At 51.8% G+C, this 25,139-nt stretch overlaps 1 protein-coding gene across 4 annotated transcripts; it reads right to left on the bottom strand.

The window, feature by feature from the left end:
- Window positions 1-1,908: 1,908 nt before the first annotated feature.
- LOC144734105 (uncharacterized) lies at window positions 1,909-24,451 on the bottom strand. Of its 4 annotated transcripts, none has more exons than XM_078616164.1 (9): window positions 23,554-24,451; window positions 15,950-16,048; window positions 13,042-13,416; window positions 11,283-11,570; window positions 10,604-10,699; window positions 7,615-7,725; window positions 6,287-6,497; window positions 5,404-5,522; window positions 1,909-3,918 (listed from the first exon to the last, which is right to left on the bottom strand). In XM_078616164.1, exons 3-9 carry the CDS (start codon window positions 13,408-13,410, stop codon window positions 3,496-3,498), a joined length of 1,617 nt encoding a protein of 538 aa, XP_078472290.1. In that variant the 5' UTR covers window positions 13,411-13,416; window positions 15,950-16,048; window positions 23,554-24,451; the 3' UTR covers window positions 1,909-3,495. The 4 variants fall into 4 exon arrangements, with proteins under 4 accessions (XP_078472290.1, XP_078472292.1, XP_078472291.1 ...); XM_078616166.1 differs by lacking the exon at window positions 23,554-24,451 and adding an exon at window positions 22,965-23,366; XM_078616165.1 differs by lacking the exon at window positions 15,950-16,048.
- Window positions 24,452-25,139: the final 688 nt, after the last annotated feature.

The following is a 25,139-nucleotide window of genomic DNA, read 5'->3' as shown; positions in this document are numbered from 1 at the left end:
ATGGTTCAAGTAGTTACAGCACCAACCGCCTCACAGACACATGTTCATGACGTGCCTCAAACACGAATTTGTTCTGTGTGGATTGTAATTAAAACAAAAAATACCTGTAAATGTGCATTGCGTCTAAGATTATTGCTTAGTTCACTCTTAATTTCCTAAAGTCAAACTCAAGCTTCCTATTGTGAATGCAGAGGAAGAGATGAACTAAAACTTTTTTTAAAAATCCTTTATATTAAGTTCGCTTGCTTGCTTGCTTGCGTGCTTGCGTGCTTGCGTGCTTGCTTGCTTACGACCGTGCAAATCTTTCGGTCGTTTTTTAACCCACTTCCCGTGATCCAATCGAGCTGACATTTTCCACACAGACTCGTTGTGCGTGACAATTAATTTTCGTGAAAATTTATTTCCACAATTTTACACTGTTTAGGGAATTTTTTAAAAATATTTAATTACCAATTGCTTAATGCTGGCAGACAATCATCTGACCCATAGGTGGCAGCCATCTCAAGCCAGAGGACGAGAGGACTAGCCGTCACGCATATAAAGGATTTATAGTGAAAAACTTTTTGTACGGGTTAATTTTTATCAGGTAAGGCCCTCTGAGCTGCAGTTCTTTTTCAGAAGCGACCTGGTCACAAATTATAGCTCAACGAAGTGGCTTATCGTGTGTAGATTTAAAGCAGACAAATACTCTAAATGCACGTTTCTAAATGTGAAGGGGAAAAACCGGACAAAAATCCACGCGACCACGGGGAGAACATGCAAACTCCAAATACACAGGGGCAGGATCGAGATCGAACCCACGACCTCCATGCACACAATGGCGGAGCCAAGATTTTCAGGTAGGGGGAGGGAACCCCTCCAGCAATGAAAAATGATAGGAGTTGTTAGTAAGTAAGGACTTGTCCCTTGATTTTTATTCGACGCGTGTGCGGCGATGGCGCAGCCATCGATGGAGGGTCGAATTCGAACCGCGTTGTGTGATCGGCATCGCGCTCGCTGAAGGTGTTTGACTTCAGGGAAGTCGTGTCCTGTATATGCAACTGCGCAGTATTCTGAGTCACTTATAACTGATTTGCCGTTACTTATTGCCAATATGGACTCAGACTATTCTCCTATCATCTCATAGAGTCGCTGGCGCGTAATAATATGCTACACAGCGGCAGTGGGGGTCGCAAAATGGCGATTTATTACTAAATATATAAAAGGCAAAGTTGTGAATATGCGTGTCTGTTCAAATATTTAGCGTACTTCCCGACATGCAACAAACTTAAAATTTGCCATGTGGGTACTTTCCAGACTGTACACCATGCAAAAATCTTTAAAAAATACACTTTTGTTTTTTTGGGGGGGGGGGGAGCTTAATAATGCATTTTTTTTGCACGGCAAGTGAGCTGTGACGTCAAATCTGTCACGTGACCCGCATATGTGGAAGTGTAACGCATTGTAGTGCAGTGGTTAGCGCGCCGCGCTACGAACCCGGCCACCCGAGTTCGATTCCCGCTCACGGCCACCGCCGGTGACGATTATTTGAACCGGTCCTGGGCCTCCCCTAGGTCGACTCAGCCTCAAACGAGTAAGTGGTGTGTGTCAACATCGCCACTGGGGAGACAAATGTGGCCGGCCGTGGTGAATCCAAGTCCCGGGCGAAGCCGGGTAGTACAGCTAGTTACTAATAAACGTCAATGATCCGATCAAAATTAGGAATTTCGATCGGATCATTGGGGGGGGGGGGGGGCACGTGCCAGCCCCCCCCCCCCTCCGCCAGTGCTTGCACACCTTGCGAGGTCGTTCGCATTTCGCCATCGTGGCGCCTCCAGCCTCTGCACTGTTGACTGTGAGATTCTCTTTGTCGCTTGGTCTGCAACAGCTGTACACACACTCAGAACAGATAGGCCTCGGGAAATATGATCGTGGATGTGCAAAAACGTTATATTTATTGCACAGCTTGAAACCTCTGGTACAGCATTCTGTCTAAAGACTAATGGGAAAATATCACGAGTTAAAAAGTTACACGAAACGATCACAGTGGGACTTCTCCTCGTCGTTTAACATTTTGCAAGCAGTGAAGCAGGCCAGGAAGAGCACCACACTTGCTTCTGTGAGCCCCTGTGAGCAAACTCCATGTCCCTTGAGTTTTTAAGAAGAAGATAACGTCACCACGGCCAAAACCGTTGATGTCACCACGATTCGGCAACAAAGACAAAGATCACCGTACAGCCTTCATAGATTTTTGGGGCAAGTGCCGTTAGCGGGCAGCCCCTAGCCAGCGCCACGCCCGGCCGCCTTTATCTCCCCAGCGGCGATGATTACGCATCACACCAGGTACTTATTTGAGGCCGAGTCAGATACTCGTCACTTGAGGTACACGTACACACGTGCACGTTCTCAGGCAAACGGATGTAAGTTCTGACATCACGTTCTGTAACAATGGCTTTGAAAAGCCTCCACGTGGCTTCCACGTGGCCAGAATTCTCAAGGCCGACCTCGCTTCCAAGGTGCTGCCGTAAATCCCCTCCGTCAGAAGTGGGGCCGTACCGGCACCCCCCCCTCCCGTACGTACGCCAAAGAACGCGCTACGCTGAACAATTGTCGTCGGCGTCGTCGACACGTTCGCATTATACCGTAGCTTGTATTTCGTCTTGTAAAAACAATGTGGTTTGACCTTTAAGAAAAATCGCGAGCATTTCTGGGGAAGCTTTCTTGCTCGGAGGTGTTTCTGAGAAGTAAGCCACCCAGCCCGCTTGACGTGTGGCGTTACAACCGCAGTCCTAGTTGGGACGTCTCATGGCGTGGCGTCAACAAGCCATGGACGCGGTGCTGCACACTGGAGGAATCCACCAATTGGAAGTGGGGTCAAATTATTCCACCTAAAACAAATTGCAACGTGTCCACTCCTTCACCGTGTCACTGGCGCATTTCAAAAGACAATTAAGGATTTCAGATTTGATTTTATCTCTCCTGGTCTTGAAGCGGGCTGCGTATCTTCGAGGACCGGATTTTTTTTCTATTTTATTATCGTAATAATTTTATTAACATTCATGACTAAACGGCGTTTGGCCAAAATCATTGACTGGTAATTTTTTTCAGTGAACGTCGGCTGGACACTGGGGAACAAAAGTTCTTAATTGATGAGTTTGGTTTCTGTCACAGCTGACTATTCATGTGTCCGGGGAGTGGCTTTCCTGTCTATCCCGTTGTCATCTTCGAAACCGACGGTTGACGTCTAATGACACCCCCCCCCCCCCCCCGTCCTTTGCGATCTTCAACGTCTCCCGCAGAGAGTCTCGTTACAGATCCACTTCCTTCATCTTCCCCTCTTGTGCGCAATCATAGCCGTCGTCACACCAGTCACTCCTCCTGCCCTGCAGCCACTCTCATCCTCATTATCGTCACGGCGCTCGAGCCGTAACTCCTTCCAATCCTTCTGCAATAACGGCAGGGGCCTCTTGACAAAACGTTCGCGAATCGCCCGTATGGTTCCATGTGTCCCTCGACTCATATGAAAACATTCGATGACCTCCCCCTACCCTCCCCCCCACCCGCCAACCCTGACCCTCCGGACGATGCGTCGGCCGGCGCAGCCCGGCCGCCACCGGCGGGTGCCGTCACGGCACCGCCGTCGCAGCCGTACGAGATCCGGAGGTCGTGCGAGCCGAGCTCGCCGCTGAACGTGGAGAAGTGCCCGCCCGGGCCGCCGCTCCGGCACGGCGCTCCATCCCCGTCGCCGCGGGCGTCGCCGTTGGCGTTGATGGCGGCGGCGGCGTCGCGGTCCCACGAGGTGAACTGCTGCAGGTACTCGGTGGCGGAGCGGCAGCGCTGCAGCATGGCGAGCGTGGGCTGGTCATACAGCTCCAGCGTGGAAGCGGAGCCCGCGGGGCCCGCGGCCAGCGCGGGGAGGCTCGGCATCGAGACGCTGCGCTGCACGACAGACGCGCGGGCGGGCGAGCGGGAACGGCGGCGTGTTAGTAGGAAACCACTGGAGTTGTGCACTTTCACATCTAGATTGAAAACTCATTTCTTTCGAACTGCTTTTTTGTGTTCAGTTTGGTGTCTTTCCCCCGCAACTCCGATTAGCACCCTTGGCTACGTACGGTGCAAAAGAAGTTCAACATACATACATACAGCATACATACAACATACTGACTTACACCACTTAACGAAAACCGCGACCACGGTGTCTGTGCCAGGCCATATGCCCTTTGAGGCCATGTGAAGTGTTGAACGCCCGCTGGCAGGAGGTCACGGGACAGACCCAAGATGCCATGGGTTGACTGACTGAGATTACTGGCCGATGCACCACCCGGCGCTCCGCTCGTTTTGAACGTTGCTCCTCTGCCCTCCGTTGTTTCTGGAGTGTGACTACCTCCAACTGCCCAGTAGCGTCCTTCATGAGCCTCCTCCAGAGAGGGCGATATTGACACCGCTAGTACCAGTCATCAGCAAGTCCACTCAGCTCCACATCCCCTTCAATCACATCACTCCATCTCATCTCGAGCTCATGCCACACCCCTTTTAGCCCCCTCTATCTGGCCAAACAAAAGCTGTTAGGGCATGCGGTGGCTGGGAATGCGGGTTACATGATCCAAGCCAACGCAGCCTTGCCTGCTGGAGGAGCTCACCGATGGGACTTTGTCCAGATCTTTTAAGGATTTGTGAGCTCACACAATCCAACCTGGTTAAATCCAGGATGGATCGTAGGCAGGCCAGCCTAAATGTTTCTAACCGGCGAAGATGCTCCATTTGGGGGTCCACGTTTCGCAAGCATAGAGAAGGGAGGGCATGACCGTTTCCGAGAAGACTCGAAGCTTCGTTTGGAGCGACAGACCAGGTAGCTTCTACACAGCATCGCACAGCCGATGAAAAGATAATGCCGCTTGACTGATTCCGAGTGAGACCTCTGCTCGACTCACCATCGACCTAGGTGCTGGAGAGACAAACGTGGCCGGGCGTGGTGCTGTGCTGGCCTTTATAGGTGCTCGCTAACAGCACTTGCCCCAAAAGTATGTGAAGGCTATATGGGGGATCTTTGTCTTTGTGCGTATTTGTAATGGTGGGGCGCGGTAGTGCAATGGGCAAGCGAACAGCACTGACAAACGAGGCGACCTGAATTCGATTCCTGCTCATGGCAAACATCGATGATGAATACCTGAACCGGTCCTGGTCCTCCCATAGGTCGACTCAGCCTTAAAGGAGTAACCTGGTGCGGTGTGTAAACATCAGTATTGGGGAGATAAAGGCTGCCCGGGGCGTGGTATTGGCCGCCCATACCCTTGTGTGCCGTGCCGGTCTTCATAGGTGCTCTCTAACAACACTTGCCTTAAATGTCTCTTAAAGGCTATACGGGGGATCTTTGTTTTTACGTGTGTCTTGTGTGCGAGTGCTAGCAGGCAGTGCTGCTCCTACCTGCAGCATCTTGCTGATGCTGTCGGACTTGAGCCTCTGGCTTTCTGTGAGCGACAATGATAAGAGGAAATCTCCCATCGGGTCCTCCTCAATCCTGCAGTGAGAATCCATGCATCCACCTGTGTAGCCACACACGATCGCAGAGGGAATGGGGAAGAGTCACTCGGGCATTAGGAAAATCCACGCAGAACTGCTCTTTGTGTTTCATTTTGTTGTCCTTCCCCTGCACCTCCGATTAGCACGGTTGGCTACGACAGTGCGAAACAAGTTCAACGTGCATACATACTTTCCCTGCCAGACCTCGATGTCTCTGCTGCTGGTCGACTGCCCCCACCCCTCCCCGCCCGCCTTGGCTGAAGCTACGTGGGGCTGTCGGCGTCGTGGATTATTTTGTTTCGATGCGTCCAGGCCGTACGCGTAGAGCGACCGCGAAAGGCCGTCGTTGTCGAGGATTGTATCTTTTTGTTGTTGTTGTGGTAAACATGCAAAGCCCAGTACAACGCGCCGATCGTTGCGGGTGGGGGGGGGAGAAGGACTTCGGGCGCTTTAGAGCCATCCGTAGGTGAGGGATGTAAGGCTCAACACAACCCAACCTGTGCGATCCGTTGGGCAGTGGAGGGAAGGCTTAGGTATATTAGGGGGGTGGGGGAAGAGGGTCGGGGAAGAGGGGCGGGGAAGAGGTAACAACATTCTAAGACGGGGGGCAGAGGAAGGGGGGATGGGTATTTTTAGACGAGTCCCCCGCTGTATGCATAGAGCGGGCGCGAAGGCCATCGGTGCCCACGTCGCCCGGTTCGCCCGCGTGACCCGGCCCCCTTAACCCGCCGCCCCCGGCCACACCGCACTGCGCCGAGATCCCGGGCTTCCCTCTCGGGCCCCTCACCGGCACAGACGGACAACGCCGGCGGCAGCGGTGACGGCGCCGCTGATCGCAGGGCTCCCTCCCTGGCGCAGGGCGGCAGCGCGAACCGCGCGCCGTGGAGCCTCGCCACCCGGTCCTGCGAGTTCTCCTCCGAGATCTGCAGCACCGGGGTGCTCAGCACGCTCGAGGAGACCTCCTCGCCTATCCGCCCGTGGCTCTCCAACCCCGTCGCCTGCAAAACGAGCGCGCGCGTTAATTCACGTGTGAGCAACGCGCAGCGGGCGGGAAGGTGTGTGCGCGTGTGCACTCGGTAATCGCGGATCCCTCTCGAACCTCTACGGACTGACAACGCAGCGGCTACTCTCGAGCAGATACCAAGTAAAGTGGGACGCGCTTGGTCTCGAGGTAGTGGATAGGGTTCGGCAAACGCTGGGCGTCTGACTCAAACTAACCTTGGGGGCAGGACTCTGTGGCTCGGTAAGGCATCGACTATATCTCTGTGTAAGGAAATACTAGGTTAGGGCTAGGTGGTGCTGAGACTAGGCTCAGGCTAGGTGGTGCTCGGGCTGGGTTAGGGCTAGTTGGTGCTAGCACTATGCTCAGGCTAGGTGGTGCTAGGGCTGGGTTAGGGCTAGGTGAGGCTAGGGCTAGGCTCAGGCTAGGTGGTGCTAGGGTTGGGTTAGGGCTAGGTGGTGCTAGGGCTGGGCAAGGGTAGAGCTAGTCTGGCTGGTGCGTGCTCTGGAGCTAGGCTAGGTTTAGGCCAGGGTTAGCCTAGGGCTAGGCTCGGGCTAGGCCAGGGTTAGGCTAGAGCTAGGCTAGGGTTAGGCTAGAGCTAGGCTAGGGTTAGGCTGGAGCTAGGCCAGGGTTAGACTAGAGCTAGGCTAGGGTTAGACTCGGGTTAGGCTGGAGCTAGGCCAGGGTTAGACTAGGGTTAGGCTCGAGCTAGGCCAGGGTTAGACTAGGGCTAGGCTGGAGCTAGGCCAGGGTTAGACTAGGGTTAGGCTGGAGCTAGGCCAGGGTTAGAATAGGGTTAGGCTAGAACTAGGCTAGGGTTAGGCTAGAGCTAGGCTAGAGCTAGGCTTGAGGTAGGCCAGGGCTAGGCTAGAACAAGGCTAGGGATAGACTAGGGCTAGGCTGGAGCTAGGCTTGAGGTTGGCCAGGGCTAGGCTAGAACGAGGCTAGGGTTAAACTAGGGCTAGGCTGGAGCTAGGCTTGAGGTAGGCCAGGGTTAGGCTGGAGCTATGTCAGGGCCAGACAAGGGCTAGGCTAGAGCTAGGCCAGGGTTAGGCTAGAGCTAGGCTTGAGGTAGGCTAGAGGTTATCTGGCTCCCGCGTGCTCGGTCTCCGTACCACCAGGCTGGGCTGCTCGGTGTTGTACAGGGAGAGGTGCTGGAGTCGAGCCATGAGGCTCTGGGGAGAGCGGCCAGGGGAGAGCAGCATGGCGTGCTCAATCTCCTCCATCTACACACAGACAACACAAAACAAAACGACAAACATCCCCCTTTTAGACTTTACAAACTGGCGGGGAAAGTGTTGTTAGCGAATGGACCTATGAAGGCTGGCATGGAGCACGAGGCGGTGTGGCCAGGATCACTCCTGGCCGCCTTTGCCTTCCCAGTGCTGACGTTTACACGCTGCACCAGGTACTCATTCAAGACCGAGTTGACTCAAGAGAGGCCCAGGATCAGCTCTGATATGACTAAAACTGATGTTAGCCAGAGTCGAGAATCCAACTCAAGTTGCCGGGGTTCATGGCACGGTGCACTTACCACTTACACCAGTGCCCCACAACCACAACAACAACTGTCGCCATTCGGCTCGGTGCACTTTTGAGGCCACGTGAGGCCACGTGAAGTGTCAAAGGCTCGTTGCTGGCAGGAGGTCACAGGACAGAACCAGGTGCCACGGGTTGACCGACTGAGATGACTGGCAGATACAACACCTGTGCTGTCCATTGCGGTAACTTCCTGCGTTATAGCCACTCAGCGCTCCGCTCATTGTTGTGGGCGTCGCTCATCTGCCCTCTATTGTTGTTGGAGGGCGACTGCCTCCCAACTGCCCAGCAGCATGACACCGCTGGTACTGATAACACTGTAACAAATGTTTTTTTTGTTCCTGGGTAGTAAGTATTATTTCCTAATTGCTTATGCCTCAAAAGTACAGAAAATGGCTATTACTCCCCACAAACTTTGCTTTTGTGACCAGGACAATGATATTTTGAAATGTAACTATCTTTCAGAACATTCCAGATAGAATCAGTGCTGAGTAAACTTGGAGTAACTTCTAGAATATTCTAGAACTTTCCAGTAATATAAATAGTAATATAAACACAGAATGAGTGGCGCCTCTTCAATGACAACTCATCCAGGAGCCTCAAATCCGTGCTGCTCCATAATGGTAACAAAGTACCCATCTCTTCCCCTGGCTCACTAAGTGCACCTCAAAGATGATTACAACAGCATCAAGACCTTGCTGGATGCCTCGAAGTATGATGAGTACGGCTGGGAGGTCATCGAGGACTTCAAAATGGAGGCATTCCTGATGGGTCTCTAAGGCGGTTTTACCAAGTTTCCCTGCTATCTTTGCCTTTGGGACAGCAGGGACACCAAGGCGTACTACCACAGGCGGGACTGGCCACAGCAGACCGAGTTCTCTGTGGGGAGGAACAATGTTAAGTGGGAGCCACTGGTGGACCCCCGGAAGGTGCTGATGCCAGCACTGCACATCAAATTGGGCCTTATGAAACAATTTGTCAGAGCTGTAGATAAGGAGTCAGCAGCCTTCAAGTACCTTCAAGACTTCTTCCCTAAGCTGCCTGAGGCAAAGGTCAAAGCCGGTGTCTTCGTCGGACCACAGATAAAGAAGATCCTGGAGTGCAATGAATTCCCCAAGAATCTCACTAGTAAAGAGAAAGTGGCTTGGAACAGCTTTGTCGCAGTGGTTCGTGGCTTCACAAGGTCGAAAACTACATGGAGCTAGTTGAGACTCTGGTGAAGAACTATGGCACAATGGGCTGTAGGATGTCCCTCAAAGTCCATATCCTGGATGCTCATCTTGATAAATTCAAGAACATGGGAGCATACTCGGAGGAGCAAGGCGAGCACTTCCACTAGGATATACTGGACTTTGAATGCCGCTACCAAGGACAGTATAATGAGAACATGATGGGAGACTAGGGGGCTGATTCGTGAAAGTGATTTACAGTATAATCGTAAATCTCGAAAAACTACTCACTTCTAAATCTTTTTTTCTGACTTTATGTGAACGAAAAAACACAAATTCGCCCGTTTTAATTAAATGGAGGCCATGGACTACGCCACGGAGCTTTTAGCGGTAAACAAGGTACCGTATTTACCGGGTAATACTTAGCACTTCCTTTACCCTACCGGGTAATTCTTCCGAGCTACCTTTACCCTACCCTTTACCTTACCCCTTGGCATGTCGACACCTTTACCCTTTACCTTTACCTTTTACCCGTTAAAAAGGGTAAAATACCTTACCTTGCCGAGGCCTAGTTTGCGCATAGTCACTTTAAGATGTTTTCTTGTTCATGTTTTAGTTTTTTGTTTGTTGCGGTTGTACCCGATTCAAGAGCCGAATGGCTCACAGGGCTATACCAAATAAATGAAACTGAAACTGATGTACCACATCGGCGCATTTCTGAAGATCATGGCGTGCCCGTATAGCCCCCCTGCCCAAATAGGAGCTGTTTCAGCATGCAGTGGTTGGGCATGCGGGCTACATGACCCAGCCGGCGCAGCTTCGCCTGACGGAGCTCACGTATGGGACTGTGTCCAGATGTCTCTAAGATTTTCTGAGCTCACAGAATCCAGTCTGGTAAAACCCAGGATGAATCGTAGGCAGGCCAGCCTGAATGTTTTGAACCGGCGCAGATGTTCTATTAATAGAGGGGTCCATGTTTCACAAGGACAGAGATGGGAGGGCATGACTGTGGCCAAGAAGACCCAGAACTGGATATGGAGAGATAGATCAGGTAACTTCCACACAGCGTGATGTAGCTGATAAAAATACAATGCTGTTCGACTGATTTGGAGTGAGACCTCTGCTGCCAAACCAGAGCTGGTCATAAGCACACTGCACAGGTACAGAAACCTCGCCACTCACTTCACAACTACTCCATAACTTATGGGGAATCGAGGGGGTGGAGTGTTTTTATGACATTAAAACACACCTGCCATAGGGGCTTATTGACGGGCGTAATGCATGGGACAATGCATCTGCAGTATGTAAGCACACAGATAACACGCGCAGACGCATAGCCATAGGTATTCAGACGCACGAGTGGGTTGGGCAATGGGATCAGCAGGTCAACCCACACCTTTTTTCGGAGGTAGTTGTTGAGCAGCGACTCGGAATGAACGGCGCTGTTGGACCCAGGGTGGGTCATGAGCAACAGAGAATCTCCCGGCACATCCTGCGAGAGCAGCAATCATCATCATCATCATCACAATCACCGTCATGGATACATGATCAACATCATCACGATCACCAGCATGGATACATCATCATCGTCATGATCACCATCATGAATACATCATCGTCATCATTATCACCATCATGGATACATCATCATAATCAAGATCATCATCATGGATACATCATTATCACTATCACCATCATGGATACATCATTGTCCTCACGATCACATCATGGATACATCTTCATCATCACGATCACCACCATGGATACATCATCATCACGATCACCAACATGGATACATCATTGTCATCACAAGCACCATCATGGACATATCATCATCATCACGATCACCATCATGGATACATCATCATCACGAAAACAATCAGGGAAAAACACTCACCATCACGATCACGAGAACCCTCGTGGAAACACTCATTGTCACCATGAGAACCATCACGGTTCTCATGATGACGATGAACAAAGTGTGGGGGTGGCAAATGAGATGACGGGGGTGGGGTGCGCACAGCTCGGGGGGACATCGGGCCCGTGGGCCCGTGGGCCCGTGGGCCCGCACCCACCTTGCCGCCGTGGAACGACTTAGGCCGGGTGCCCGCGTCGTGCCGGGAGCCCGCCTTGTCGCGGGTGGCCTCCGCGGTCGTCGGTGGCGGCACAGTCGGCCTGGCCGGCTCCACGCTGCCCACGTGGATGTCGTCGTAGCGGAGGCTGAAGCTCGTGGGCGACACGCAACGAGCGGCCGCGCCGCCAACGTTAGCGGCGTCCAGCCTTTGGTGGGGAATGACGATGGAGGGGGAGCTCGACTTGCCAGGGCCCGCGTACTCCCGCGATCCGTGCTTGAGCGAGCGCCTCTTTAAAAGAAGAGGTAGGAGAGATTTTTTTGTTTAAATCAAAATGAAGCCGGTTTTCCTTTCACTCCACCTGGAAAAGCCTCAATGAGTCATTACAATCGTTTTCTTTTTTCTCCTTTTTCGCTTGAGTTCTGCCCGGGATGCCAATGCTTCCTTTTAAAAAGTTTCTTCTTCACGTGTCGGACGAAACCACAGTTTGTTTCCCGAGAAAACTCTGCAGCCTGCCGAGAAAAACGTCAACAAGTAATGCTGCCGTGTGGTGCAATAAAACCAAGCTTCCGTGAGCCACACGGCTCGGGTTTGAGCTCGAGATGCCGTCTCCCGGTGACGCTATTGCAGGTGGTTTTGTCAACTCGAGTCGCCTGCCAATATGGGCCACACCCCCGAATTCTGTGGACCGATTTCACTTCGACGGGCAGACGTGAGCTACAACATCTGCCCTCGGGCTGTCCCTCCGTCTGGCTCGGCTAACGAGCTCTGGGTGGGTGGCGCTCGATCACAGCCTCCCCTTTCTGATAGTCAGCACTCTAATAATAATAGTTCAATTTGTAACGCGCGCAAATTTGCAGACGTAGTGGCCGTAACTCAGAGGTGCGGAGCCAAGCTCAGAGTCGCTCGAAAGCGTGGTTATAGAGGTGAGTTTTTAAGTCTCTCTTGAAGGAGGCGATTGAGGTGATGCTGCGAATGTGCAGAGGGATATCGTTCCAGACTGTTGGGGCTGCCACCGAGAAGCGGTGCATAGACACGGTGACCATCCTGGATCTTGGTATCAAGAGGAGGTCGTGAGTCGCGCTGCGCAGACATCACTCTGCCGTCACGTCTCCCACGTGAACCTATATTCAGTGTAAAAAATTTGGCTTTTTTGGTATTCCCATTTGGTGGACTGGCACCCCCCCTGACTGCAACGGCAACACAAACGCTCCTCCGATTAGCACGGTTGCCTACGTACGGTGCGAAAGAAGTTCAACATACATACATATGTACATAGATTACTCTGGGCTCTATACTCTACCAAAGTGCCTTCAAGTAGTCTTTGGATTATGTGGACTCTCATGTTGGGAGGTTGAGTAACCTACAATTGTAAATTAGCGATCACACTCACGACTACCACATTCGTTGGATGATTTGCCCGTAGCCGAAAGAAAAAGTTGAGGGGCTGCGTCTTAGATTACGGTAGCTGTGTGCGAGCAGATTTGTAAAGCTTTATTGTCACCGGATACAAGTTAGGGGGGGTGACTTACTTTACGCATAGTGTCATAACCCGGTACAAAGTATAAAAAATAAGAATAGGTTTTACCCTTTCTGGCAATAAAACAGGTTTTAAGATGCAAAAGGTATCTGTTTGGTGTTTTTTTAACACCTTAACACCTGCTTTATTGCCAGAAAGGGTAACACCTATTCTTATTTTTCACACAGCTTGATCGACGACACGTTTTTGTTGCATGTTTTTGTTGTTGTCGTCGTTGTTTACCTTCGCCATTCCGGTCGTGGACTCGTCGCCCGCGGTCGGCTGTGGCGCGCGATGCCACGCGACGCCGGGCCTGCTCGCCGGTGTACTGCTGCGCGACCCCAGCGGCCGCCGCCAGGTGTTCGTGCCCGCGCCGCGTCCCGGTTCCCGCCGCCGCTGCTGCTGCGGCTGCGGCGGCGATGACGGCGACGGCGGAGGGAACAGCGGCGTCAGGTCCTCCCAGCTGAGGCTGCGATCTCGCCTCGTGACCCCTCCAAGCGCGGCCTTGTCGTCACCTCCTCCCCCTCTTCCTCGAGGCTTCTTCCCGAGCTTGAACTGCCGAGAGGGGGCCATTGCTGCTGCCTTGGCTCGGATGAACTCCTCGCACAGCATGGTGCCCTGGACAGCCGTGACACCCGGCGGGCGAAGTTGGGTTACGTCCATTTCGTCTGAACCCGTGTCAGAACTCACGAGACCAGGGTGAGTCTCACTTCCAAGAGTGAACTGCGACATGAACCTGCCAGTAGAGGGAACGGTGATTGCTGCTGCTGCTGTGTATAATCCCAATTGAGTAATTAGCCGAATAGGTTTGTGTCGCATTTGGCACGTTTGGACCCTGACGCTGGCACACGATGGCCTACTCTTGCGAATGGCATCATGGGATCTTTAACGTCCACCCCAAAGCGGTATCATTGTGGTTATTGCATACCGCAATAATAACCAGGGCGGTTCGCTGGATTCGATCCGCGAGCCTCTACAACAAACGGGCGAGCGTGTTGCATCTCTCCAGGGCTGCGCACAGCCCTTGACGGCGGTGAAGATGACGGCGACGAGGAGGTAGGGGGAAGATGGGAGGAAAAAACGATGATAAAGGAGAACAAATTGATGAACACAAAGTGAGCGCAGCTCATCTTCTTGGTTCTTTCGGTAAAGTCACGTGACTTTACCGAAAGAACCAAGAAGATGAATCCCTGCAGTCACAAAAGCTTTAAATCGAAATTTGAGCGCAGCTCATTTGAGTGTCCAGCTGTTGTGTTGTGTGTATGTATTTATGTATGTTTAACTTCTTTCGCACCAGTACGTAGCAAACCGTGATAATCGGAGGTGAGGGGGAAGAACAAACTTAACACAAAAAAGCAGTTCTAAAGAAGTGAGTTTTCAAAGACTTTGGTCTGGCTGCAGCCCCGGCGTCTTCAACACTCTCACACGGATCGATGGCATCACAGAGCATCTCGATATCCAGGGACTCGTGGAATGCGTCAAAATCCTACAGCCGTCTCCTGCGCTGCGACAGTGGCGACGTCAAGAGAGGCAGGCCTGGCGGTTTAACGATCAGCAACCATCGGCGGGAGTTACATTTACGGCGCACGAGAATTGGGCGAAACACACGAAGAAGGCGGTAAAAATGAGAACATAAGCAAGGCACGAGGATGGTGGCAGTGGTAACACTCGTGTCTCACAGCGACAAGGGGCCTGGGTTTCATTGCCGACTCTGGTGTCTTTCGGTTCTCTCTCTGCTCTGCATGGGTTCCCTCCGGGTTCTCTGCTTTACTCCTAATAGCTCGAAGAAACAAACAATGTAACTGGTAATGGCCAGACGTCCCACTGCTGAGAATTTTAACTTGAAATTGTATTCAATTTGGATTGCACACAGCAGCGACATTGCCCCCCTGCTCCGACAAATTTGGCGGGAAAAACTTGGCTAAAAGATTATTTAGGCTCGGTGACGCCTTTCTGGGTAATCAAGCGGCATAATACCTACAAACGAGACGGACAATACAAACAAGGTTGAAAATACGAGACTGAACATGCGATCGATAATACTAATGCGCCAGACCATAAACACGAGACAGACAGTACAAATGAGATGCAGAAACGAGACGTTGCTAATGACCCCCCGAAAAAATGCTTGATCCTTGAAAAACACGACGCCAAAATCATGACGGATGATCGAATCGTGGGACGTGGGGGGGTGGAAAGACGTCCTCTAAAATGCCAGCGTTGTGTGCAGCCCTGTGGCGGGTCAGGTTGTGGACTGAGTTGTAATCACGACTGTCCACCCCCCCTCCTCCTCCTCCTCTCCCCGTGCGACGGGTTCTGTGCCTACTTAAGCCACGGCCGTGGCTGGGTGCCCTCGGGGTGATGGTGAAGTGAGATCATTCCGTTGAAGTGGAACCGTCTCACTTGGGCAGCTACGCGTGAACGGGCTCGGCCGTTCGTTTCGGCGAGAAATCATCGGTAAAATCTCAGGAGTGGGTTTTCTTTTGTTCGGCCAAAGTACGTGACCCAATGTGCACCCCAATTAAGAATGGAAGGCATTTGTTCACTTCTCTTGGTGGACGAATCGTCTCTGAAACGCTCCTGCCACGGTATTGAACGAACTGACATTTTTTGACCCGGGGCTGGGATGGCGACGGATGTTCATTGCGGTGTTGTGTGTCTGTCAAAACGGCGACCTATTCCACAAATAAGCCATACTCTCTAAAGCAGCTGACACGGATGTGCAGGGCGACGGGGGTTCCGGCAGACGAGCACCAATGCCTCAATTCCCAATTGACCAGGACACCACTCTGCTCTTGGGCATTATGATGATGATGGCAGCAGTAAGACGACCAGGAAGTAAAGTGCCACACGGTATCGAGGTCTGCTGCTGCTGTTTGCCCACGACGAGAGTGCAGAACGAGAGAGACTGAGCGAGAGAGTGAACGAGAGGTGGGGGTTAACATGAAGCAAAGTTAAAAAATGTAATTTTTTTTTTTACGAAATCATGAACGAAGCAAAGTGCCGACTACACCGAGCATCTTCTTGTTTCCACTGATCGTAAAAAAGAGAGAGAGAGAGTTGGCGTAGCTGTGCCGCTCCTCCCGCGTTGAAGGAGCGGAGGCCACAGTGGTGGTGGTGGGTTCCCGTTGAGATTACGCGAGGGCCTCACCAAAGAGGTGTGGAGAAACAGCTTGGATCGCGACGGCCACCACCACAACCACCACCACCACCACCAACGCCACTGCCGTCACGGTCAACCGCCCGCCACCTGCAGGAAGTGAACGAGAGCCGAGGTGACGATCGTGGGGGCGGCCAGACCCCGCAGTCCGAATCGCGGATTTCCCAAGCGTCGTTTGGTCGGAAAAAAAAAGTTCTAAAAAATTCCCCCTTCTCCCTCCGCCCATTGCGAAAGAAATCTCTCGAAATATAAAGTGCACGTATACAACACGAGGTGCTGAGCACAGGCCTAAAAACGTCAAGCTGCCAGCAACAAGCAGCACTCTCGTGGTTGTAAGAGATAAGGGTGAAGAGGTTTCTTGAATCGAGCAGGGTTATTACGAGGATTATTATTATGAGAGAGCTTGAGTAAAAGGAGTCTGGATGTTTGGCACACGCAGCATACACATCGCGTTTGTGAATACCGCAACGTCATTGGATGGCGACGCGTGACTCAACCTGTCAGGAATTCGCTCAACCCAAACACAGTGACACCAGTACTCGAGTATGCATTCATTCGAGTGTTTGCGAATCACCTCCCTCCACGATACGTGCCTAGCCAATCTTGCTGAACGAGACTTAAAACGTGGCCTTCTCGAGTTCTCAGCTGGTTCCAGAAACGTACAACTCGTGGTGAACTCTCAGTTAAAATATCGACATAGACTGTGTGTGCGTGTGTGTGTGCGTGTGTGTGTCTACGCGAGTGTGTGCGTGTAAACCATTGTGGGGAGCGGTGGTGGAGCGGTCAGCGCTACGCTGCGCTCCGAATCTGGTGACCCAGGTGACGATTATCTGAACCGGTCCTGGGCCTCCCCTAGGTCGACTCAGCCTCAAATGAGTACCTGGTGCGGTGTGTAATCATCAGCGCTGGGGAGACAAAGGCAGCCAGGCGTGGTGTTGGCCACCCACCCCCTCGTATGCCGTGCCGGCCTTCATAAGTGCTCGCTAACAGCACTTGCCCCAACAGTCTGTTAATCTAATTTCTATTAACGGAGCGCCTTCCCTCATTGGGCTATATACGCCCTCCCCACACATGTCATTAGGACCATTCGCCCGCCGCGTTTGAGAACATATATTGCTTCAACATCGGCCAGAATCGTCCCCTGGCCTTCCAAAATACCCGTGCGTAAAGTTTACTGACAGGGCGTGCGTGTGTGCGTGTGCGTGCGTGTGCGTGAGTGTGTGTGCGTGTGTGTGCGTGCGTGTGTGTGCGTGCGCGTGTGTGTGCGTGAGTGTGTGTGTGTTGGTGGGTGACAGCGAGTTCCTCATTTATACGTAAATAGTCTGTCACGGTCGCAAGGAAAAGGGGAACTGAACGGGCCCGACATTCATTTGGAAAAAAAACTGGGCATGGCGTCCACAGAAAGTGACAAAAATTCCACAAAGATGACACACCCACGACAACGTGTAAGAAGACGAAGAAGCGCATTGTATGCATAGTGGACTTCTTTCGCGCCGTACGTAGCCAACCGCGTTAATCGGAGGTGCGGGGGAAGGGCAACAAACTAAACACAAAAAGCAGTTCTAAAGAAATTATTTTGAAATCTAGATTTGAAACTGCATAGCTGCAGTGGCTTCCCAATATCGGAAAGGAAGAGCGTTCCAGACGGCCGCATGTTCCTTAATTTTTGACGGTAACCTCAGGGAAGAGGACTGTGCAGATTAGACAGCTGTGGACAGGTTTCTTCTCTGATTGGAACTCATCAGCAAGGTTTCGTCAGCAAGGCTCGCCGCTGCAAAGTCTGCCTCTGGAAACCCCTCCCCCCATGTATGGGGTCCCCGGTTCTGCACTGCGGGGCCTGTTGCAGTGCCGGATTATCCCAGGAGCACAAGTAGCTGCATATCTTCTTGGTTCTTTCGGTAAAGTCACGTAGAAGGGAAATTATTAAATAATAAAAACAAAACATAATAAAATAATTTATTAGCTTATTTTATTATGCTTTATTTTTTATTACTATTTTATTATTTTCCTTCTACGTGACTTTACCGAAAGAACCAAGAAGATGAATCCCTGCAGTCACGAAAGCTTTAAATCGAAATTTAAACAATTGTTATTTTACCAGGTAAAGCTCTTTTTCTTGTGTCAACTGGCCACAAATGATAGCTCAACAAAGTATCTTACCGTGTGGACATTTATAGCAGCCAAATGCTCTAAACGCGAGCTAATTATAAATGTGGATGGAAACAACTTCAAGACCCGGATAAAAATCCACGCGACCACGGGCAGAACATGCAAACTCCAAATCCAGAGCAGGCGTCAGGGTTGGGATCGAACCCACAACCTCCTGAAATACCAGGCGTGGTGGTAGTTACCATCTCGCCACCGCGGTGCCCCGTGACGTTGAGCGACCTCAGAGTGACCATGCTACCATATAACAATGGGCAGGACACGTCGCTCCAAGGAGCACATTGCGGTCAAGGATAATAACGGAGCGGCACCCAATGAATCAAACGCGTCTGAGAGAACGGTCGCTGTGGGGAGATGGAGCAATGACATCGGTTCCGTGTACAGCGCAGGCTTTTTCCATGAATGCCACCCCTTACCATTCCATGCCACCGCCGTCCGTTGTAATTGATAACAAAACAAGCATTTCTGACATTTCATCTTTGCACTGAGACTTGTTCTTCCTCTACATCAGCAGCCACGCGAAGAGGAAGGACCGACGAGAAGGGGTCAAATCGCACCAGCGCATCGAAACGTCCTGGGTCGAAGTGAGCTGTGGCCTGCTTGGAAACTAGCGGTGATGGACAGCGCTCGGGCCTGTGCGTGACCAGAGGCAGAGGGCACTGGAGTGGTTTGAGATGAGAACGTTGGGTTCAAGGAGCGGGTGGTTGCTTGGTCACAAACTGTTCTGCGTGGTGCTCGGTTCGCTGTTCACGGCAAAACACGAAGTCGCATCGGCTGCATTGGAGGCCACGCCTGGAGAACCACGTGTGATGGAATAGCAGCATCTTGAGTCTCTTTCCTGCACAGCCGTCAATTCACCCGTGCTCAAGGCGTGCCCCTTGACATCAAAATAAGAACAACAGCCATCATTTTTAGGAAAACGTCGAGCCGTTTTCAATCCGGATGAATATCTTTGTTTGTCGCGTTCTCACGTCGGGCGCGTTGTTTACTTCCCCTGCGCTCGTCACTTTGTCCCCAAGTCCCCTGTCCTCTCGTGCTGCGTGTGCTCAAAATAATCACCCAAAACACCGGGCAAGGACCAGGGGTCACTGGGTCAGAGGACTTTGTGTGTATGTGTTCGTACAGTGATGTGGGGAGCGGTTGTGCACGCGGTTAGCGCGCTGCGCTACGAAACCGCCGACCAGAGTTCGATTCCCGTTCACGGCCAGCATCAGTGACGATTATCTGAGCCGGTCCTGGGCCTCCCCTAGGTCGACTCGGTCTCAAATGAGTACCTGGTGCGGTGTGTAAAACATTGGTAAACGGGAGACAAAGGTCGAGGTGCAGGCCACCCACCCCCTCGTGTGCCGTGCCGGCCTTCATAGGTGCTACTCGCTAACAGCACTTGCCCCAACAGTCTGTTAAGGCTACACGGGGGATCTTTGTCTTTGACAGTGATGAGCAAAATGCAGGGGGGCTGTGAGGAGGAGGTGAGTGTGGCAGCAGTAGCAGGGCGCGATTATGATGCCGACCTGCCCATACCGGACGTCTGTGAAAACATGCTTCTGAGCTCATCGCATTTCTCCTGGAGTCTAAATAAAGATTCTGCTTTCAACGCCGTGTTGACAGATTTCTGTTTGGAGCGTTGTCAACTGACACCAACGCAGCAGCTATACAATAACAATCTGGCCACCCACACGGCAGCAATTAGGCATGTAATAAGGGGAAGACGTAAATCCGGACAAAGGCGGCGGCGGTGGTGGTGAAACTTTTATAGCGGAGGTTGTGGGTTGGGTGTCGACTGTGCTGCAATTTATCCCAGTAAACATGAAACCACTGGTTCTAGATTTGAAGCTTTCGTAACTGCAAGGATTCATATTCTTAGGTTTTTTGGGTAAAGTCACGTAGGTAAAAAATTAAAATTAATAAAAGTAAAATAAAAATAAAAATCATGACGTTTCGGAGGCAACACAAGCTTCCGTCTTCAGGTGGAACCGTCACAGCCCGACAGCTGTATCAAGTAAATGAGAGATTACACGAGATATATATAATGGTTGAGGGGGGGGCCAGGGACGGCTGACTTTTAATTATTATGGTAATAATGTGACTTTACCGAAAAAACCTAAGAATATGAAACCACTGGGCCAACTTTGGGCGTGTTGACTGGGAAGGTATCCGGCATGAAGCTTGCAACAGTCGCACTGCCACTAGACGCGGTTTACAGTGCCAACGTTGGGCCAACGTTGGGCGTGTTTACTGGGAAGGTATCCGGCGAGAAGCAACGTCAACAATGTGCGCTCGCAACGGCTGCGGCACTGCCATGGTGACCTCTGCACGAGCAGGACACGCGGGTTACGGGGCATTCCTGCAATCGCTGCACAACACAGAGAGGCGGTGAACCCGGAGATTTGTCTCTCGTCGTCACAGTCGCGCGCGGCATCCAGTAGCCCGCACGGAGAGGAGTGACAGCCGCATTTTGTTTTGGCGAAGTGGATCGGTCGCAGGCCCCATGGTACAGAACCCAGCGTGATTGATCGTCGTCGTGATCGACCATTATCTATCCACTGCTCGATGAAAAGGTCTCGTTACTGAGACGTGCCCGCAACCAAGGGAACGACCTCAGGTCAGATAGTGGAATGTTGTCAGGGCAGATGTATGGGTCTCTGTGTGAGTCTATGGGTCTCTTTGTGAGTCTATGGATTCGTGTGTGAGGCTACAAGTCTCTGTGATAGTCGGTGACTCTCTGCATGAGTCTATGGGTCTCTGCGTGAGTTTATGGGTCTCTGTATGAGTCTATGGGTCTCTGCGTGAGTCTATGGGTCTCGGTGCTAGTCTACGGGTCTCGGTGCTAGTCTACGGGTCTCGGTGCTAGTCTACGGGTCTCTGCGTGAGTCTATGGATTTCTGTTCTAGTCTATGTGTCTCTGTGAGTCTGCGGTGCTCTGTGTGAGTCTGTGGGTCTCTGCGTGAGTCAACGGGTCTCTGCGTGAATCTACGGGTCTCTGCGTGAGTCTACGGGTCTCTGCGTGAGTCTATGGGTCTCTGTGTGAGTCTACGGGTCTCTCTGTGAGTCTGTGGGTCTCTGCGTGAGTCAACGGGTCTCTGCGTGAGTCTACGGGTCTCTCTGTGAGTCTGTGGGTCTCTGCGTGAGTCAACGGGTCTCTGCGTGAGTCTACGGGTCTCTGCGTGAGTCTACGGGTCTCTGCGTGAGTCTACGGGTCTCTGCGTGAGCCTACGGGTCTCTGCGTGAGCCGATGAGAGGGAATGGAGTCTTCGAAGCAGGCGAAGCGCCACAGCAGTAGAGAAGTGAAAACAAAAATAACCTCGACACATTTGTCAATGACAATGTGGCCCTAAATGGGAAAAAATACACTTTGCTGAATTTGGCTCTTCTTAACATCGCAACATCCACAGTAAAGCCATCAGCCGGCTGGCATGCGAGGGGGTCAAGTGAAAGCCGCTGTGTGTGACGATGCCGAACAACACGAAAGTTAATATGCAACGAGGGGACGCCACTTACCGCGTCTTTAATTTCAATGACATTGTGTGTTTATGTTACGTAAATAAAAGCCCTCTTAATGCATAGAGTACCGCAGAGCTTGGCCAATGTACGTGCTCTGAAGGATCCGGTGCCCGAAACGTCGCCTATTATATATCTCTATATTTTTCCACTTAAGGCCACACTCAGTGTTATTGACGATTGTGTTGTTGGGTGTTTCATTTAAAGTTCGGTCTGTCGCCGACCTCGTCAACTGTGCTACCACGTATGAACATGACCTTACCGTGGTGTCAACTTTCACAGCCGCCACGCAGACATCAGCTGCCCATTGGTTTCACCATTATCAGCGATCATCGGCAGAGCGCAGTGAAACTAAACACCCTGACTCACAACTGGGTTCAAACTGCGGTAGCTTTAACATTCAGACAACTATTTTTATTTTACCTGATAAGGCCCACTGAGCTATATAAGAGATATTTTTTAGAAGCGACCTGCCCACACATGACAGCTCAAAGAAAGTGGCTTATCACGTGGGTATGTATAGCAGCCAAATACTCTAAACGCGTGTTTCTAAATGTGGAGAGAAACACAGGAGGACCCGGAGAAAAATCCACGCGACCACGGGGAGAGAGGCACGCAAATATACAGCAGCAGGCGTCAGGAGTCGGGATTGAACATACGACCTCCTGCATACCAGGCGAGGTAGTTAGCATCAAATCCCGGTCAGAATTCAGCTGAACCCATTATCACATCAAAATGAGTAACACTTTCATCAGTACCGTAATTAACTACTGCGACTCTACACAACATCTAAAATCCTGTGCTGTTGTCATATCTGGAGTATTAGGAGCACATTGTTGCCTGCCTCATAAAAATCGCCTTTTCTCATTATTATTATTAAAAGCATCTCCCAATATCGACGCAGATGTTATGAGTGTGTTAAGATCAACTACGGTGGCAAGATGTTAACTACCTCGCCTGGTATGCAGGAGGTCTTGGGCTCGATCGCGAACCTAACCCCCACTATATTTTGAGTTTGCATGTTCTCCGTGTGGATTTTTCTCCGGGTCCTCCCGGTTTTCCCCTCCAGATGTATGAAGGCGCTTTTAAAGTGTTCGGCTGCTCTAAATTTCCACGTGATAATCCACTTCGTTGAGATATCATTTGTGGCCAAGTCGCTTCTGAAAAAGAGCTACAGTGCTCAGTGGGCCTTACCTGCTATAAAATAAAATAAGTTTTTTTAGTTTTAACTCAATTCACAAACAACCGTAATACAGGGTTAAAGTACCACTGCTGTAACAATCGCGCAAACGACAACAGCACACCACTGCGATGCACACTGCACACAGCCAGGTAAGCTCACCTGTGTGTGAGCTTGCCCTGTAAGACAGTCTCACCTGTGTGTGTGTGTAAGACAGTCTCTCACCTGTGTGTGAGCTTGCCCTGTAAGACAGTCTCACCTGTGTGTGTGTGAGCTCACCTGTGTGTGAGCTTGCCCTGTAAGACAGTCTCACCTGTGTGTGAGCTTGCCCTGTAAGACAGTCTCACCTGTGTGTGTGTAAGACAGTCTCACCTGTGTGTGAGCTTGCCCTGTAAGACAGTCTCACCTGTGTGTGTGTGAGCTCACCTGTGTGTGAGCTTGCCCTGTAAGACAGTCTCACCTGTGTGTGAGCTTGCCCTGTAAGACAGTCTCACCTGTGTGTGTGTAAGACAGTCTCACCTGTGTGTGAGCTTGCCCTGTAAGACAGTCTCACCTGTGTGTGTGTGAGCTCACCTGTGTGTGAGCTTGCCCTGTAAGACAGTCTCACCTGTGGTGTGTGTAAGACAGTCTCACCTGTGTGAGCTTGCCCTGTAAGACAGTCTCACCTGTGGTGTGTGTAAGACAGTCTTACCTGTGTGTGAGCTTGCCCTGTAAGACAGTCTCACCTGTGGTGTGTGTAAGACAGTCTCACCTGTGTGTGTGTGTGTGTGGACACACGCAGTCCAGGTGATCTCGCTGTACAGAGCGATGTTGTCCCTCCCTCCGTGTTGATGAGCTCGCTGTGTCGAGGAAGGCGAACGCAGGCAGCGAGGAGGAGGAGCGGGTTGAACCCGCGATTGTGGCTGCTTCTTGTAACTCGACGATGATACTGGCACCAACGCCACCACCACCAACCACGCAGTGATCACCCCCGCAAGGGCGCGCGCGTGTGTCGCCCAGGTGTTTGTGTGTCGCGTGTTCTTCTGTGTTGTATGGGGAGCGGTGGCGCGGTCCTTAGAGCGCTACGTTACACAATCCCCCACCCCCCCCCCCGAAAGCCGAGTTCGATTCCCAGCCACAGTTAACGCCAGCGGCGAGCGATACGCATTACATAAACTCGTCCTTAGCCTCACGTCCCTCCTCCTAGGTCGACTCAGCCCTGGATTGAGTGTACCTGCCGCTGGGTGCAAGTAAACATCAGAGCTGGGGAGACAAAGGCGGCCAGGCGTGGTGTTGACCCGGCCTTAATAGCTGCTCGCTAACAGCACTTGCCCAACAGCCTGTGCAGGCTATACGGGGGGGCGGGGGGGATTTCTTGTTAATCCCCGGCTCCTAAACCTTTAACCCATAGATACGTATAGCTAGCTACCTCTCCTAGGTCTACTCGCCCTTAAACGAGTGTCTCACTGAGACTGTGTCAAGCAGCAGCAGCAGCACTTGGGAGGGACGAGTGGTGCCGTGTCCCACTTGGAGGACAGTAATCCGCCGAGTGTTTTGGCTCGCTCGCTCGCAGCATTCGCGAGCGATGTCGACGTTGTCGCGGCTTGACCCCCAATTCTATTTCCGCGTTCGGTCCCGTCTCGTTGAGCTGTGCGCGTAGCGGCCCCGAGTGGAGCGTTGCCGGCGTTGCGGGAAGAAATTGCATTGTGCCTCGTGTGCAGTGCCGTACCGGAGAATGTATGTCGGGCCCGTCCTCGGGTTACGAACCTAATTCGTTCGTAAGTCGGACGGTTCGTAAGTCGAACCGTACGTAAGTCGAACAGTCCGTAAGTCGAACAGTCCGTAAGTCGAACAGTCCGTAAGTCGAACCGTTCGTAAGTCGAACCGTTCGTAAGTCGGAACTAATTAATGCACTGTGCTGTATGTTGAACTTCTTTCGCATCGTACGTGAGCCAAGCGTGCTAATTGGATCCACGTATGACCACACGAGTTCGATTCCCGCTCACGACCAATAACGGTGGCGAATATATGTTTAAACCGGTTCTGGGCATCCCCTTAGGTCGACTCAGGCCTTCTCAAATGTGTAAACATCACCACGAGGGAGACAAAGGCGGTCGGGCGTGGCGCTGCCCACCCCACCCCCTCGTGTGCCGTGCCGGCCTTCATACATGCTCGCTAACAGCACTTGCCCCAACAGTCTGTTAAGGCTATAAGGGGGACCTTTATCTTTGTGGCTATTATGGCGCGACTCGTTCGCTACACGCGCGCTAATAGGGGCCGTCCATAAATGACGTCACGCACCTGGGAGGGGGGAGGGTCAGACATTTGTGACGATGTGTGACGAGGGGGGGGGGGGGG

Source organism: Lampetra planeri, chromosome 50, assembly GCF_965212315.1.
Source record: "Lampetra planeri chromosome 50, kcLamPlan1.2.h2, whole genome shotgun sequence".
NCBI lineage: Eukaryota > Metazoa > Chordata > Hyperoartia > Petromyzontiformes > Petromyzontidae > Lampetra > Lampetra planeri.
Note: the sequence above shows the minus strand (reverse complement) of the source record. Positions and strands in the feature narration are given on the sequence as shown.